We start from the raw sequence: 18,536 nt of genomic DNA on the forward strand, positions 1-18,536 counted from the left end.
TTCAATGCCTTTACATTACATTTACTTTGGGTCATTTATGGAACTAAGGACATCAACCCAACTTCTATTAATTGTTTATTGTGTTGTAATGGCTTCTGGTGCATAATCATTAATAGCCTCCATCTAGAGATTGCTATTCCCTCTTAAGGTTCCCAAGATCAAGCTAGCTACAGATTCTTACTAGTGCCTGTTGTTGTTTGTAGGTGGCGGACTTAACTTTACTTTAAGTATCAGATATTCAACAAAAATCAGTAAAACTCCCAGTGGCATCACACCATGTTATAGAACCATTATACTTGACTATCATCAGGCCGTTTTCACAATCAAAGTCCACTGTATTTCTCAAACAGCTAAATAATTATGCCTCAGTGTCTTTTTGGTTTGTTCCAACCTGTCTTAATACCAATAACTGGAAATGACAAATCCTGACCTGAAGTCAGTGTAAAGTTGCCTCACTACAGTGAACATGTAAAGCATAGGCCTAGTTGTTCTTGGCACAGTGTGTAATTTAATTGCTTTGTCAGAATATAATGTCTAAACAGGGGTGATAGAGAAAAACTTTGTCTATTAGTTCCCCGGGCTCAGCGCAAGGCCCACAGCTTATGGAAAACTTATAGAGGACTGTTCGAGCGCTCAGATAAGCAGTGATTTACATCCAAAGGTTACAACACACGCACACACACACAAACACGCACGTCCAGATGCTCATTTTTCCTACAACAGTGCTAAAGCTCCCAGAGAGCCATAAACCTGCATACTGAGTGTTTTTCTAAGCTGTGGGATGATGGTAGTTGTGATTATCTAGAAATAACTATAATCTTCTGTCAAAGTTTGTGGTTTTTCTGGGTGGTGATAAGTGTAGTTAATGGGATTGTTAAAGTAAAGCTATGATTTTGGAGGGGAAATTGCATGACCAGGGTTTTCGTTAATAAGATGCTGATTTTTTTTGATGACGGATATGAGAAAGGGCTGATAGTGCAGGTGTTTGAAGTCATAAACCTCTCATTTTAAGTGTTTTGCGTACAGTTGCGTGAACGATTATGCCCATCTTTATTTGTCAGTACTTTAGTGTTCAGAGTGAGATCATGGTCTCTAGATTTCTTAATGGAGATTTCATCCTAGTACACAAGTACATTGCAAAATCCCATTAGTTAGTGTTCTCGTAAAAAGATATCAGTACTTGCATTACAAGTAGAATTTCAAATAAATATGCTAATTTAAGCCAAAATGTTGTAAATGTAACATTTTAACAAAATATTATTGTCAAATTTGTCAACCCTGTCAATGTTGCTCTCCATCTGTGTTTTTGTTTTTGTTTGTTTGTTTGTAGAAATATTTTTTTCATTTCTGTAAAGTTATGTAATTGAAGAAGGTTCTGCATGCACAGCTCATACACCCAACTAATCAATAGTGGCATTAGTTGTCAATGATTTGTATTGTCATTTTTATTGATTAGGTGTGGCAGCCCTAGTTTTAGCTATTTTTTTGTGAGTTTTATCACAGACCTGGAATGACAAAATAATCAGGGTTTTTCTGTGACTTTTTGCTGATGTTGTTATCGGCCAGTAATGTAAAAATGGCCATTTGGCAGATATATCGATCTATCACTAGTCAAAAGTCCATAACTGTTGAGTGCTATAGGTCTAAATAATCACAGAGGGTCCTTCTCCAAGGTCATGCATTCCCTGGAAGATTTCAGCTCAAAAGTTCTCAAGTACAGGGACACTGTAGTTTATTTTCTCTCTCAGGAGCTCCAGCTAAAAGGGAGAGCTGTGTATGTTAATCCCTGCCGAGCTGATATGAAACTGAGCCGTGTGTTTGCATAGCAGGCCAGACACAATGACCCTGCTGAAGGTCTCACTGGGGAGGGTTACCTAAACCAATACAGAGAGGGACTCCCTGCTGTAGAGCTGGAGTAATCCAGTATTAGCACAGGATCAGATCAAACAGTTTGTTGTGAGAATAACCCAGAATCTTCTTAAACCTTTCACTTCAAGGTGTTGAACTCGCTAAACCTCATATGGCCATCATAACCCAAAAGAATTCTTACATGTTTACTTGAGGGTTTTATAGTAACTGATAAGTGTCATGTGATGATAAAACTGCATGCTCAGATAATTTTTTAAACACTTGTGACTGCTATGGTTTAGTACTTTGATCAGGGAAGCAGTTCCTTATAAATCTTATCTACCTAATAGAAATTGCACATCAATGAATCATTTGAAAAACATTGTAGCTAATTTATGAACAAAGCCTAATAAACCGCTGTCGGTCAAACACTGTTTGTTTTGGGAGTGTAGGATTATGGGCTGTTTTGTGAGTGTAGTGTTTCAAGAATCACAGCTGGGAGTCACATTGTTTTAGTTTTGTCAGATGATGGTGTTTTTCAAACACACCTGCCACAGTACTTGAGCTCTGACAGATGAAACATGAGCAATATTGTGTGTAAAGTAAACCTCCCTCTCCCTCCTCACCTCGCATTGTGGATTCTACACACATTGTGAGCCCACTCGTGTAACGGTTTTCTCGCCGTTTGCCTCCTTGTTTTAAGAGTTACACTTAAAATGTATCTGTACGCCAGTAGTCAGGTTTCCATCCAAAGTTTTTTTTTGTTTACCGATGTAGCTGATGGAAATGCTAATTATTGATCAAATTTGGCAAAGTCGATTCAATCTTTTCCCGTTTAACTTCTGTGTCGATACTTCAAATGCCGTGAATGAATGAATAATGCAGTATGGTTGAGTAATTTTGATTACAACTGTATGTGACCCGTGCTGGCAAAATGAGTCAGAATGCGCACAGGCTAATTTCGGGCTACAGGCAAAACAAGTCAAAAATGTCAATTTTGGTCGAATTTGAGGTTTTGACAAAAGTTAGTCCAGTAAGCCCCCGTCTAGCGACCCCAATGCTCTAAATAACGATTAAACGTCTAAAAGTATCTTTATTTTTGTGTTTTCTGAGAGGAGTACTTTTCCTTTGTCCATGAAAATTGGCGTTTTTCTCTGCTCGCTTCTCGACGACTGGCGCTTCCTCTCAGCACAAGTTTGGCATCGTTTTAAAGCGCAGCATTCCAGCTTAGTGAATACTCATAGCGAATTCTCAGTGGCATTAGTCTGATCCAATGAAATGTGATTTTCAAACTCATGCTGATGTAAACAAAACGATCTTGCTTGCGCTGACTGACAGATCCCAAGCGTGCGCACAGTGCGCGATCCCGATATACACATATACAGGGTTTGGAACCGAGAATTGGTTCTTGGACAGAACTGGTAGTGTTTTTTTTTTTGTTTTTAAATACCGGAACCGTATGAAATTCCTAAGTTTCATTTCTGAAAACGGTTCTATGCGACAAAGGATGACGTCATTGCTCACTCTATTTTATCGGTAAAAGGCCAATTGGATGAAAACCGGCTGGAGACAGTAAATTTGGTAAACTTTTTTTTTTTTACGCACATACACTTTGTCAATGATGAAACAGCGCAAAAACTGGATGGAAACTTGGCTAGTGTGAAACTCACAATTTAGGAGGCAATGCTCCCAGTTTAGGTATTTCAAGCCATGAGTCATTTTCCCAAGTCTGAGAGTCCTGAGATAGTGATTCATTGTCTGTCCGTCTGGACAGTATCAGCCAGACTTACTGTCATTGCGCTCTGTGTTTTGTCCCTCGGAGAGGAATATCATGCAGTTACGTCTCTATGGTGTCAAAAGTATTTACAGTCAACAGAAACTTCACATGCCCTCTAACTGTAAATGTTTGAAGCCATGACCCATGAACTGTTATGATTATTGTGATTTAAGACCAAATTGACTTAATTAGCCTTGACTCTTGGTTCTCAGACTAAGGATTTTGGAAAGACATGACGCAGAATAATTATACAGGGATTCCATGAAGTGTTAGTTTACCCAAAAATGAACATTCAGTCGTTTTACTCAACCTCATATCGCTCCAAACCTGGACAGACTTCTTTCTTCTGCAGAACACAAACGATGTTCAAAAGTTTGAGAAAATGTAATACTTTTATTTAGCAAATTTAACTTGTTAAATGGATAAACAGTGACACTAAATACAGTGTTACAAAAAAATGGACACATAAATGCTGTTCTTTTGAACTTTCTATTCATCAAATAATCCTAGAAAATGACATATCATGGTTTACACACAAATATTAACTTGTGTCCTGGTAATTCAACAAGATTACCACAAGATGAATTGATTCTTGTTGGTGTGAAAGAGTATCTCCAATAGCTTACAGCCTCAAAAGGGTGTAATCCAATGTTCGCAACCTGGGTGATGACGTTATTTGATTCATGCTGTTTTTGTCCCTTATTTTGATCAGGTTTAACTTGCAAAAAGGTTAATTCAAATCTTCTCTAAATGCTTGAGCCAAACTCATGTCCTTGAGATCTCTTGCAAAGAAATTGTGATCTGGACAAGAATAGTATTTTCTGTGGGCACTGTGCAAAAATTGCTACGTTTTAGCAAGTGACGTTTCAGACCCAGAGAACATATTCACAAGGCCCAACATGAGAACCTGAGGTACTGCTCTGTAAAAAGAGCTCTGCTTGTTTTCTCCTTCCCTCAAATATACGCACAACCTCAGGCCTTTGAGCTGTGAGACAGAACAATGTTTTCCACAGGTTTCTTCTTTCCCTATGTTCAGTATATTTCTTGCTATCTCTCTCCCATCTTTTTCTTTGTTTTTCCTGAATTGCATTTTCACATTTTCTTCTTGCTTTTAGTCACAGATGAAGACACTGTCAAGAGATACTATGCCAAGTTTGAGGAGAAGTTCTTCCAAACATGTGAGAAGGAGCTGGCCAAAATCAACACTTTCTATTCAGGTAACCATGTGTAAACACTAGACTTGTTTGAGGTAAAGCTCACTGTTTGTGTCTGCTCCCTGTTGTTTCCATTTTTTGACATTAGTATTTACAGTGACAGATTACCCATCACACAGAGATTTAACTTTTCGAAAACAGACAGTAAAGCTCCTGATTCAAAGCCAGGACTGCCATTAAACCAGGTTATTAAACCATGTTATTTTATCATATCCCATTAAATAACCACCTGCTTTCTCTTTCTCTCACTCACATGGTTCTCTTACTCTCATTTATGTCCTTGTCCAGTTGTATATTGGGTTACACTTTGTTTTAAGGTGAAGTTGTTCTTGTTACAGTGTAATTACACAAATAAGCACTGAGTAATATTGATTAACCACATGTACTTATGATAGGGTTTGGGTTAGGGTTGGTACCTTGTATAATTTACTTTTATTATTATAGTAAGTACATGGAGTACGTGTCACTACGTCACCTTAAAAGAAACTGTTAGGCCCCGATCACACCTAACGCGTTTTTTCCACTCGGAGTTGCTTTTTTTTTTTTTACTTCAAAAACGCGAGGCGCAGCAGGCGGTAATACGCGTATGCAAATCGCTGCCATAGGAAACCAATTGAAAATAAGCGCCTCTCACTGCAAAAAACGCGTCAGGTGTGATCGGCCCCTTACCGTATATTGTGGCTGCTGGTGGGTTTTAAAATAGAGGCACATTAAATGTTAGCGATCGGATCCCCTCCCAAGGAACTTTTTTAAAATGGCTTTTTGTTTGGGCCACTTTTAGACAAAAAATTTTACAGAAAATGACACATTTATACAGCAAGACGATATAAATATAATTTCACTCATCTAGCCTATTATTTGAGTGTGTGAGTTTGTGTATCAGACAAAACCGCGCTGTTCATTCACAAAGAGACACTCAGAAATAACTTATTGGCAACATGCACTGACTGGATGTTGACGTTTTTATTTCTGGTGTGTGATAAGCTGTTAGATTAATCCATATCGAGTAGGGCTGCAACGATTCATCGAGTTACTCGATTTACTCGATTACAAAAATTTCTCGAGGCAAAAACTCTGCCTCGAAGCCTCGTTAAATTCCTATGACGCGCACTATACGCGCAGGGATCTGTTTCACACGGACAGTTGTTCAATGTTCAGGAAGCACACCATAGCCGTGATACATTTTGAATTTATTTGGCGCGATGGCAGAAAGTGATGTCCATAAACGGCAGAGAATGTCTAAAGTTTGGGATCGCTTCCTTTCAGCGTCGCTGAATCAAGGTAACGATTCTGTCCCCCGCATTTTTTTTGACCCAGCGCCAATATTTTCGCCCGTGCCGAAGCCTATGATGTTCACTGAATTTAATCCCATACTGTATTTCTAGTGATGTCGTGATGCGGTTTGACTAGATATGATATTTATCTTTGATGTTTTTAAGAAGTAAACGTATAGCCTAAACGAAGAACCCCTTCACACACCCACACACACACACACACACACACACACACACGCACCCTCGTCTCTCTCACGCGCCAGTCAGACCAATTGCGGCAATGCATCACATATGCTTAAACTTTTATGTAGCCACGCAACAATAATTTCAGCATGCATTCACACTGGGACGTGATTGAGGAACAAATATTGTATTGCAGTCTTTGCGAGACCTTGTCTATGTCACATCTACCAAATAGTTACAGACAACAACAAAAAAATGAAACTCCCCACCAGCCTGCTTCTCCAAATCCACTCTACTTTTGGGGAAGACATAATCGGCTACCAAAGTAATTGAGCATAGAACATTTTAAATTAACAAAAAAAATATAATACTACAAAACGTGCTAATATAGGCTACTTCAACTAGCCTAAGTGAAAAACAAAACGCTGTTCTTTTTCTATTTAACAAAATGCATATTTGCAATAAAACATTCCCCTTTTCAAAGCTACACTTATTTTTTTTATATAAATTGTATACATTGTGTACCTGTTTGGCTTGATATTTTATATTCATTTAATTTATTTTTGTTCTCCGGTGGGTAATTTGCAGAAGGTGCAATCCTTTTTTTGTAATGTTGTATTAAGAAGACAAAACAAAGACCAAATGGCCTTTACTATTTAAGTTTGTATTCATAGTTTTACATGTTATACATGTTTTACAGTATAAAGTTGACTTAACTGTATTGTTATATAATTGTTGGCCCTGGCACTTATAAACACTAAATGGGTAAAAATTACAATAAATAGGCTTAGTTTTGAAGCCAAATGTTAGAGTTTTTCAACCACATCATTTTCGTTATGCATTATTTGTTTTGGTTGTTTAAAAACACACTAAAAGTTTTTATCCGATTACTCGATTAATCAATCGACTAAGTGCTAGATTAATCGATTACAAAAAGAATCGATAGCTGCAGCCCTAATATCGAGTAAAAATGTCCAGAGCTTATCATAGTTCACTACATTAATTTAATTCAATTCAATATCGTTTATCGGCCCAGCCCTAGTGGATAGTTATTTGATTTTATTCTTTGGGAAACTGATCTGATCTTGAAAAGTGGGATTCACTTCTCAGAAAGAGGTGGTAGAAGGAATTGCTGACATCAACCTAAAATAAATTATGTAGGCCAGGAAAGTAGATTGGTTACTGTTCGTTTGCAATTTTGTGTTGACTAATATTTCTCTTGCTGACCATAGTTCCATCCATCCAGCTTCATTACATACATGACGTTTCCCTTTTATGACACAGAGAAGCTTGCCGAAGCACAGCGGCGTTTCGCGACGCTACAGAATGAGCTGCAGTCGTCTCTGGACGCGCAGCGGGAGAGCCGTCGAGCCACGGGCCTGAGCCGTCGTCGCGCTGTCTTCCACCTGTCGCAGCAGGAGCGCTGCAAACATCGCAATATCAAAGACCTGCAGCTGGCCTTCAGCGAGTTCTACCTCAGCCTTATCCTGCTGCAGAACTACCAGGTCTGAAAGCACACCACAAACTGATGTTTGGAAAATGTATTCAAGTAATGAATTTAGTCATGACGTAATATAAAGGACTAGACGGAACCTTCTGCTCATTTACACACATGATAACTTTATTCACTCAGTTGTGTTTTTTTTTTTGTAATTCCCATATTATTTAATATCCAGTTTGCGTCATATTCTTTTTTTTATTCTCTGATTTTTATAAATTTTTAGCTGTTCTTTGACTTATAAATCAGTCTCATTTAAAGTTGTAATGGTTTCTCCCTGTCAGAATCTAAACTTCACAGGTTTTCGGAAGATTTTAAAGAAGCATGACAAGATCTTTGAGACGATGCGAGGTGCTGATTGGCGTGAGCTTCATGTTGAAGTGGCTCCTTTTTACACCTGTAAGAAGATCACTCAGCTCATTTCTGAAACCGAGGTACTGTACACTTTACAGTGAAATGACTCATTCCACTTAAACATAAAGCATTTAAAACATAAAATACTTCATCTCCTTTCTGCTTTAAAGAGGAATTGAATTTGACGGCCTGATCAAACTAGCACAGTGGTTAGTTATTCTAACAGCATGTTCTCAAATCCCCAGGCTCTTGTTACCGCAGAGCTGGAAGGAGGAGACCGACAGAAAGCTATGAAGAGGCTCCGAGTGCCCCCACTGGGAGCAGCGCAGGTAGAACACTGTGACCTTCACTAGACCACCTTTTCATTAGTACTGTTAAAAGGACATAAACCTCTCACCATCCTGTGCTCTTTATCTTAGCCTGCACCAGCATGGACCACTTTTAGAGTGGGACTCTACTGTGGCATCTTCGTCGCTTTAACAGTCACAGTCATCATCACAGGTATATAACCTCTAATGATAGTTTGCCTTTAGTTCCTATATCAAGTCAAATTTCACAAGGCTTCTTCTTTTCTTTACCACATCAAAGATGGATAACAACAGAAATATAACCCTGAGCTCTGAATCTTTCTCAAGGATTCAGTACTTTTGCTATTTTAACAATTTCATGTTTTGCACATCTGTAGTTGTGGGAAAACTGCTTGTTGGAGAGAGGGAGAATGTGTGGCCCCTGGTAAGAATTTATCGGGGTGGTTTCCTGCTCATCGAATTCCTTTTCTTGTTGGGCATCAACACATATGGCTGGAGACAGGCTGGCGTGAACCACGTCTTAATATTCGAGCTCAACCCCCGCAACAACCTGTCCCACCAACATCTCTTTGAGGTAACTTGTAAATCTGTCATTGAAGTTCTGAGCAGTACAGTGAATGCTATTTTTTATGTTCTGTGAAATAAAGACAAGTGGAGACTTGTGATAATATGAAATTTTAAAATTGCAGTTTGAAATTGTACATTTTCGGGTCACTTATTTTATTAGTGTGGGGGTGGGAGGGGTATAATTGCATTTAAAATAATTAGATTGCGCACATTAAAAAGGTATTTTGACAGCTACTTTATGCTTTTATAGATTTTGCAGTGCAGAGCTTTTGTCATATTTTCTGCCTTGCTAAAAACAATATAAAATAAAAATATGGAGGCGACTCAGTCAATAATTTGCATTGGTTACTGAACTTGATACAGTTTTCTAAGCAGAAATCAATAGATGGTCTTGTGATTTCGGTAGATGCGGAAAAGGTATTTGACCGCATTAAATGGCCATATTTATTTCATATGTTACATAAATATGGTCTTGGTGAGCATTTTATCAAATGGGTCAAGTTATTGTATCACAAGCCTCTTTCTGCTGTGCGAGAGTTAGGAGAGGCACTAGACAAGTTTGCCCTCTTTCGCCTCTTTTATTTGCTTTAGCGATCAAACGTCTTAGAGCAGAAGCTATAAGAATAAATACTAACATTTGCGGGTTAACAGTAGCAAAAAGCCAACACAAGATTAACCCATACGCAGATGATATTCTGATTTTAATGGTGAATCCTGAAACATCTACCCCAGCTCTTAGAGACACGATTAACAGATTTGGCATTTTTTCAGGATATATTAATTAATTTCAATAAATCATGGACAATCCTTTGGTGGATTAAAACAAATAGCCCAAACACTACCCTTTTTTCCTTTCAGATGGTTTCCTGAGGGCTTCATATTACTAGACATAAATGTTACCCCTTCCTTCGAACAGATCCAAGTCAAACTTTTTCCCGCATTTTAAGTGCATTCAAGTGGATATAGAAAGGTGGAATATTCTTGCTATTTCTTTGCTAGGTCAGATCTCTCTTCTGAAGATGAATATTCTTCCGAGATTACCCCCCATTCAAATGATTCAGATGAACTTCACACATAAAACCATCAGGAAATTGAATGGTTGGATTAGTTCATTTATATGGTCAGATCTGTGTGGTTTGATTTAAAAAAAATTCATCAAGCAAATTTCCTTTAATAAATCTACTTTTTCTCAATAGATTTAAATCCTTGAAATTCGCTTGCAGTAACCCTGTTATCACAATTTGTACTATCAATGTATGGCATCCCACGGCAGGATTTGTTCTGCTATTTACAATTAATAGACTATATCAGCTGTGGAGAGGCAGCTTTTCCTACACCTGGACAATCTAAAAGTTCCTTCTGCAAGATTCTTAAGGATTGTGGTTCTTCAGATGTGTAATTTCTAAAAGAGACATGGGAAAGAATACTTAATGTACAAATCACAGTCAATCAATGGGAGGAAGCCTGGAATAATGCAGAGACCCTGAGTATATGTAACTAAGTAAAAGCAATAGATCTTACACGGAGCTCTCATCTCCACCTTTCTGAGGCACAAGCTCCTCAATGTGCCCGAAATGGGAAACAGAGGAGAGAGATCTTGTTCATTGTTTTCGATAGGGTTTGTTTTCTCATTCATTGTTTGTAGGGAGATTCAGATTTTGGGTTGCGGTAGGACTTAGATCAGGGAACTACACTAACCTTTTCCACTGGTGGCACTTGCGCTACTAACTTTTTCAGTTACTGGCGCAAAACATGATTTGGTCGCACAAATTGTTTATAGTAAGCCGCTCTGGATAATAATGAACAATAATGAAACTGTATTGCATACAGATGTGTTTTTTATTTTACTTGCCATCTTTTAAACCACATGCCTTCTTGTTTTTGTTTTCTTTAACATTGGTTGGGATAGATTTACTGCAATAGAAAATACAGTACACAATAAAGTGCAAAATGGATTTCAACATGCTATGGTTGGCACAGATGGGCAGACTCCTGAACTCTTAAGTAGTGATGCACCGATGTGAAAATTGTGGCCGATATCGATAATAACCGATATTAATATTGCTGTTATGGCCGATATCGATATCTCTGTATAGAAAACAAATTTACTGATAATCAAATAAAGAGATATTTTCCAAATTTTAAATTTTTTTTTTACTTTAGAAATGACTTATGTTGGGCACCTTTACCTGTGTGCAAAATATGTCACACATAGGACACACATGCATTATATTGCATTGCATATAATGTGTGCTGGTCAACTTGTCTAAAATTAAGAAACCCCTAGAAAACAGTAAAAAAAAAACAGGAAAAAAAAAACAGGTGTACAATAAAGATAGGCTACTTAATTTATTATTCCAATAACCAAATATGATACTAAATAGCACAGGGAAAAGGGCTTCTATTTGTGACGTGCTGTCTTTGCATTTGAACATTGCACAATGAATAGACAGGAGTCCAATAATAGCATAACGAATCACGTATTCTAAAAATAATATCAAGTAGGCTAAGTTTAACGAATCCGACATATAACGAGGGCTGTGTTGCAAAACGTCCGTCATTGAACGAATTTTAAAAACACGGCTGGATAATACAATATGCTTTCCGACATTTTGACAGAAAAAAAAACAAGCAAGAACAAAATTTAAGCTATAGCCCGTCAATTTTCATTTTACAATTATCTACTCTCTCTGTGTGCGCGCGTCCGTATTTGTGAGAGAGAGAGAGCTCGCGAGTCGCGCAGATACAATGGTACGTTTTAATCTAAGTAACGGTCGCGGGGCTGAAGCCAACTTATGTGTTGAATGCTCAGACAGAGCACGTTATAAAACGTATTCTTAAAATACACATTTCTGTTTTAATAAATGCTCACAGTAAATCATAGCATATTGCCTAAAACATAGGTACAAAAATAATCAGTGATACATTTGCGACCCATTAAAAATTTTGGTCGCAATGGCATTTCAAAAGGTCGCATATGCGACCATTTTGGTCGCAGTGTAGTTCCCTGACTTAGATGCTATCTTGTCTATTAACACAGGCTGTGACCCAATGTACTGTATATGCTGCTTTTAATACATGGTGACATTACAGAAACATAAAAAGATGCTTTATAAGTTTCTATCATTTTGTGCAAGAAAATGTATTCTTTTGAATTGGCTATCGGAAAAAAAACCTTCAATAACACTTTGGCACAGGGATGTACTTGAACATGTATCTTTAGATTACTTAAACCAGCGGCCCCCAACCTTTTTTGCGCCACGGACCGGTTTAATATCAGACAATATTTAAACGGACCGGCCTTTAAGGTGTGGCGGATAAATACAACAAAGTAAAATGATACGACCGGCATAAAAACTGGGGTATTTTTTAAATATGATAATAAACGTGAATCCAATGTGTAGGCTAGGATTACTCGCAATTTTATTAGCAGTGTACTCGTAACATCGCGCCTAAAGACAACTGAGAAAGCCTGAACACAAACAAAATGCTCCCCAAAAGAAAAAAAATCTCCATGTTTACGGTGCTGATGCGATGTAAGGGTGGCGCTGCCAATAAAGCACCTAAAAGCTGTCACAAAGAACCGGCAAAATTAATGATTATGAATATGTAAAATATAGCAGGAGACATTTTAATTGTTTAATAATAAACAAGTGTTTTCTGTGCAAAGATGAAGTTGATGATGCTGACTCGTTCTTCGCAGTAGGCCTAGTGCTAGTGAATGCACCAGAGAGAAATGCACATTTCATACGAATTATTTCATACTGCTTATTACATAAGCAGAGAACAGTCAGTTTTCTTTCGTTTTGAATTGTTCTGTTTAAAAGTAGACATTTCAAGCTTTCTATATCTCAGGTCTGTGAGGAAAGTAGGCTACCTTATCACTGAGTTTCGGTTAATTTATGAGATCAGCTCCAGTTCACGCGCCCGCGCCTCCGTGTCGTGATTAAATATTTTCTACTATATTTACTTATTAAATCCAGGCAATTGGTTGATGAAACATTGATTAAAATTAAGATACAATTAATACAAAACGAAATTAAATTTAAAGACAGGCTTTTTGCTTTCTGTTTGAGGTCTTTGTGAAAGTTTTAAAGCAGTCAGTGCCGCTTTCAGAACGTTCACGTCAGCAACGGAGAACTGTCCCGTCCGTAACTTTTTTTTTTTTTTTTTTTGTGAAATAGGCTACATTTCTAAATAAATGCGACTTATAGTCCAGCGCGACTTAGGCTATATATGTTTTTTCTTCTTCATGACGCATTTTTTGACTGATGCGATTTATACTCCGGAGCGATTTATTGTCCGGAAAATACGTTAAGTTATATATTCTTTCTGTGCGGCCCGGTTCCAAATGTCCCATGGACCGGTACCGGCCCGGGGGTTGGGGACCTCTGACTTAAACTGTGCTTCTCTTAGTGAAGATGTCAGATTTCACAGAAGTTGGGATCCATTTTTGACATATATGGGTTTAAATATATGTTTTATGAGGTATAAATATGGAAGGTTTTTATTTTTTTTATTTATTTATTTTATTTTTTTTATTCATTGGAGTGGTGAGCCATAATATGACGACAACCTATATATTTAAATATGCATACATTTTTCACTCTGTTTTTGTGCAGATTGCTGGTTTCCTTGGAGTTCTTTGGTGCGTCAGTATTCTGTCCTGCCTCTTCGCTGAGGACACAAAGATCCCTATACAAGTGAACCCTCTAGCTCTCTATGGGTTCTTCTTCTTCTTCCTTATCAACCCTTTCAAAACATGCTACTACAAATCTCGCTTCTGGCTGCTCAAATTACTGGTAAGGGCCAGGAGAATCCAAATACATATCACACAACAGCATTCGTTGTGATTTTCAAAGTTGCACTTTTATGAGACATTATTCCATTTTTAAATTATTGATTGAATTGGTCAAATCCTCCTCCTTTATTTTCCACCCTTTTCTGTTCGTAGTTTCGAGTGGTCACAGCTCCATTTCACAGAGTTGGGTTTGCAGATTTCTGGCTGGCTGACCAACTCAACTCTCTAGTAGTGCTTCTGATGGATCTGGAGTACATGATCTGCTTCTACAGTATAGAGCTGAACTGGACCAATTCTGAGGGGAAGCTATTGAGTAAAGGTATCCAGATGCACATCAATGTCCTTGTATTTTAACCCTCTGGGGACCACAAACGCGCACGCGCATTTTGCTCGTTTTTTTTTTTTAGCAATGAAAATAAACACTAAATGCTCTGTTAATTTTGATCTTTCATTTTCGTGTAATTCATCAATCGATCCTGTTCAGTTTCTATTTTTTCTATTCACAATAAAAATAAAGTGTTTTGCTTTTTGACAAATAAAGAAAAATTAACATGATGCGATTTCTGCCTTCTCTGTCAGTAAACTCCCATTTGAAACGCATTCGAAAATGATCTAGAACTCCGCGAAAATTCAGTCAAACAGGCAAACATACCCACATGCATAAAGCTTTAGATCGCATCTTTTAAATGAAGTCATTTATATAAAAAACAAATATTCTCAGCTTCTGTAATCTGTATAAAAAGAGAGTGACTCCTGTCGAGCTCATTACGAGCTAATTCACAGTAATGTGACCACTCCCCGGAGAGCGCGTGCTATTCAAACGCAAATTCTGAGAACTATTTCAGAGCTGTGAAACGCCCACATCAGCTGTAAACAAAGCGCGTCGCGACTCCTCGCGAGTGAGACATTATAGCCTACCTTATGGAGAAAAGATTCCTCAGAACAGTGCTGATGAGGAGCAATATCTCCTGATATGAGGAGCAGATCCCGCTGAGGAGTGAGGTAGGCTGTTTTCTTTTATCACGTGTGGAATATGTAAACCGCAAAAAGATGAATCTCATTTCTATAATATGACTCGCCTTTCTGTGAGATGAATGAAGGGGACATATTTGTAAAGACTGTTTAGCCTAAATATGAATTGCGCGTCTGTGTGTGAAAGAATAAACTGCTTTGCTATAGCCTACTGAGATGAGTAAAAATCGACTGGAATATGTTGAAATAAAATGTATTTGTATAAGCAACGTATTAAACTGCAAAAAAATACTATTTTTGTCAAAAATAAATTCATTGACTAAGATGTTAGATGTTCCAATGTTGGCTATATTCAAACTAATGAATACATATGATAAAATGTAGGCCTATAATCTTTTTTTTTTTTTTTTACAAAGAAAGAGTACACTTGAAATATTGTTGAAATTGTAATTATTGTTGTAATTGTAACATTTTTAATAAAATAGCAAAACATATTTACAAGAGAGATGTAAGCGAAATCTTAAATGGTCAATATAAGTCTTCTTCTAAATACATCTTTTGTCCTTGCATTGTGGCTCAGTCAGTTTCACACCTGAGTGAATGGCTCATCATTATGCAGAGTGGGTGGGACATTGTAATCTAAGGTGTAAACTACTCCTCCCCCTCGCATATTGGCTTTCCAAGCAAAACCTGTTTTACACCATTTAAATCAATGTATTTTTTTTTTGTGAACGATAAAGCAAGACTATTTTTACATCATTTTGAAGCTAGAACTCAAAGGGACAACATCCATTAGTCAAAAGTCTTGTGGACATATTTAATATGTGTTTTGTGGTCTTAATTCAGCAACTTTCATTTTAATTTTTTCCAATAACCACGCATAAACATTATTCTCTTAAAAAACAAACATCTACATACACGTTGCTCGCATATTATGGTAGCCCTGTTTGTGCTATATAGAGTGAATTTACACCTTTGCCATTAACATGTTTATAAATTACTGAAAAAAGCACAAATGTCAAGGCATGTCAGAACATCTCAAGGACCCCAAAAACAGCTTGGTCCCCAGAGGGTTAATTTAATCATGCTTTTATTGGGCAGTTAATGATGACATGTTAATGTGTTTTTGTTTTCAAACCAGGTGGAGGGATTTGTCACTCATATTCATATGGAGTACGAGCTGTAATCCAGTGTTTGCCTGCATGGTTCCGGTTTGTGCAGTGCCTGAGGCGTTACCGGGACACAAAGCGTGCCTTCCCTCACCTGGCCAATGCTGGCAAATACTCCACTACTTTCTTCGTGGTCATCTTTTCTGCGCTCTATCAGACTCATGAAAGTAAGCACCTGAGCTGTGGCATTCTTTACCTGTAGTTCTTTGTTTACTCAACATGACATTTTTTGTTTCCACTCAAAACAAGTGTGAAAGGCACTCAGGTAAAATATGGTGTATGATATTTTTTAGAGATTAAAAGCGGACCACACACAGAACCTTGAGGAATGTCATGTGGCTAAATGTGCAGTCCTGTGTTCTCTTATGTCTGTGATGTTCTCTCATGTCACTACCTGTCTGTTATCATTAGGTTTTCAGGAAGGTCAGGTCTTCTTGTATATTATGATTGCCTGCAAGATCGTTAATTCCTGCTACACCTTAATCTGGGACCTGAAGATGGACTGGGGTCTGTTTGACAAAAACGCAGGGGAGAACACCCTTCTCAGAGAGGAGATAGTATATCCACAGAAAGTAAGAATAATACACACACTGTTGGCACTTAAGTTGTCTTGTTTAAATATTTTTGTAGCGAACAGACCCCTCCACAGCATTTACACTGTAGACAGATTCGTTGTTGTTAATTTGTGTGCTCTCTTTGAACAGGCTTACTATTACTGTGCCATAATAGAAGATGTAATCTTGCGCTTTGCATGGACCATTCCGCTTTCCCTTGGGATTATGACTGCATACCCTAACATTTCTGATATTTTGGCCACTATCCTCGCACCTCTGGAGGTCTTCAGGTGAGCATACCTGCATATATCCATATGCCTGGTTTTGTGACTCATTTACCTATTCCTACCCACAACCTGTGGTTAATAGTTGACCTCTTTGATGAACATGTTTTTCATGACATAGCTATTGTGTATTTTAGCATTATTGGAACGCTATATTGGCCAATCTGAAGCCATGACAATCAAGAAGCCATTTCATCTGTTTTTATTCATCAGGCCCTCATCCTCATTAATGTCTCCTTAAATTAATGGCATATTATTTTTCAGCTGGAAATAGTAAAGTAACTTACCCTCATAATCTGGCATCTGTTTCAGGCGCTTTGTTTGGAACTTCTTCCGCCTGGAGAACGAACACCTGAATAACTGTGGTGAGTTCAGAGCAGTGCGGGACATCTCAGTAGCGCCTCTGAATGCAGATGACCTGACGCTGCTGGAGCAAATGATGGACCAGGAGGATGGTGTGAGGAACAGAAAAGGAAAGAAGAACTGGAAGAGAAGCTACAGCATGTCCTTGAGAAGACCACGCCTCTCCTCCCAGTACGTGCAACCACACAGACATAAATCCAGACATGGAATCCATTAAAACAAGCTTTGAACAGCAAAAGCAGCTGGCAATAGATGCAACATAAAGAAACGTCAGATGAATCTTCATTAGCTGAATTTAATTTTAAACATGAAAAGATTTTGTCAGATTGGTTTAAATCAGTTGTTCTCATCCTTTTGACTCCTCTCTTTGTCCACAATAATATTCAATTGCCTTACATTCCTAGTTTCTGTAAATTACAGTGTGGAAAATAATTATTTGATCCCTACTTATTTTGTAAGTTTGCCCACTTACAAAGAAATGAAGGGTCTATAATTTTTAATGGATAGAGACTGAATATCAACCCAAAAATCCAGAAAAAAAACACATTAAAAAGGTTATAAATTGATTTGCATTTCACTGAGTGAAATAAGTATTTGATCCCCAAGCAAAACATGCCTTAGTACTTGGTGGAGAAACCTTTGTTGGCATCACAAATGTAAGACGTTTCTTGCAGTTGGTCACCAGGTTTGCACACATCTCAGGAGGGATTTTGGTCCATTCCTCTTTACAGATACTCTCAAAATCCTTAAGGTTTCTTGGCTGTCGCTTTGCAACTCGAAGTTTCAGATCCCTCCACAGGTTTTCTATAGGATTAAGGTCTGGAGACTGGCTAGGCCACGCTTCTTCTTGAGCCACTCCTTTGTTCCCTTGGCGGTATGTTTTGGGTCATTGTAATGCTGGAAGACCCATCTTCAGTGTTCTGGCTGAAGGAAGTTCTCTTATAAGATTTGCCGGTACATGGCCCCGTCCATCAGCCCCTCAAAACAGTGAAGTCGTCCTGTACCTTTAGCAGAGAAACAGCCCAAAAGCATGTTTCCACCCCCGTGCTTGACTGTAGGGATGGTGTTCTTGGGGTCAGAGTCAGCATTTCTCTTCCTCCAAACACGACTGAAGCATTAGATGTTCATTGGTAAACTTCAGATGGGCTTGAACATGTGCCTTCTTGAGCAGGGGGACCTTGCGGGCGCTGCAGGATTTCAGTCCATTGGGGCGTAGTGTGTTACCAGTGGTTTGCTTGGTTACTGTGGTCCCAACTGCCTTGATATCATTAACAAGTTCCTCCGTGTAGTTCTGGGCTGATCCCTCGCCTTTCTCATGATCATCCTTACCTCATGAGGCCAGATCTTGCATGGAGCTCCAGACCGAGGGC

At 38.2% G+C, this 18,536-nt stretch overlaps 1 protein-coding gene across 1 annotated transcript in view; it reads left to right on the forward strand.

The window, feature by feature from the left end:
- xpr1b (xenotropic and polytropic retrovirus receptor 1b) overlaps window positions 1-18,536 on the forward strand; it is a 32,326-nt gene that overhangs the window by 10,738 nt on the left and 3,052 nt on the right. Inside the window, exons 3-14 of the mRNA XM_081375156.1 lie at window positions 4,741-4,842; window positions 7,581-7,801; window positions 8,079-8,228; window positions 8,394-8,477; window positions 8,568-8,649; window positions 8,834-9,030; window positions 13,646-13,825; window positions 13,978-14,143; window positions 15,938-16,132; window positions 16,377-16,537; window positions 16,670-16,809; window positions 17,116-17,337. Coding sequence (XP_081231282.1) covers window positions 4,741-4,842; window positions 7,581-7,801; window positions 8,079-8,228; window positions 8,394-8,477; window positions 8,568-8,649; window positions 8,834-9,030; window positions 13,646-13,825; window positions 13,978-14,143; window positions 15,938-16,132; window positions 16,377-16,537; window positions 16,670-16,809; window positions 17,116-17,337 — 1,900 coding nt within the window. The remainder of the gene's footprint in view (window positions 1-4,740; window positions 4,843-7,580; window positions 7,802-8,078; window positions 8,229-8,393; window positions 8,478-8,567; window positions 8,650-8,833; window positions 9,031-13,645; window positions 13,826-13,977; window positions 14,144-15,937; window positions 16,133-16,376; window positions 16,538-16,669; window positions 16,810-17,115; window positions 17,338-18,536) is intronic.

The sequence above is a fragment of the Scardinius erythrophthalmus genome (genome assembly GCF_964197995.2).
Source record: "Scardinius erythrophthalmus genome assembly, chromosome: 9".
Taxonomy (NCBI): Eukaryota; Metazoa; Chordata; class Actinopteri; order Cypriniformes; family Leuciscidae; genus Scardinius; species Scardinius erythrophthalmus.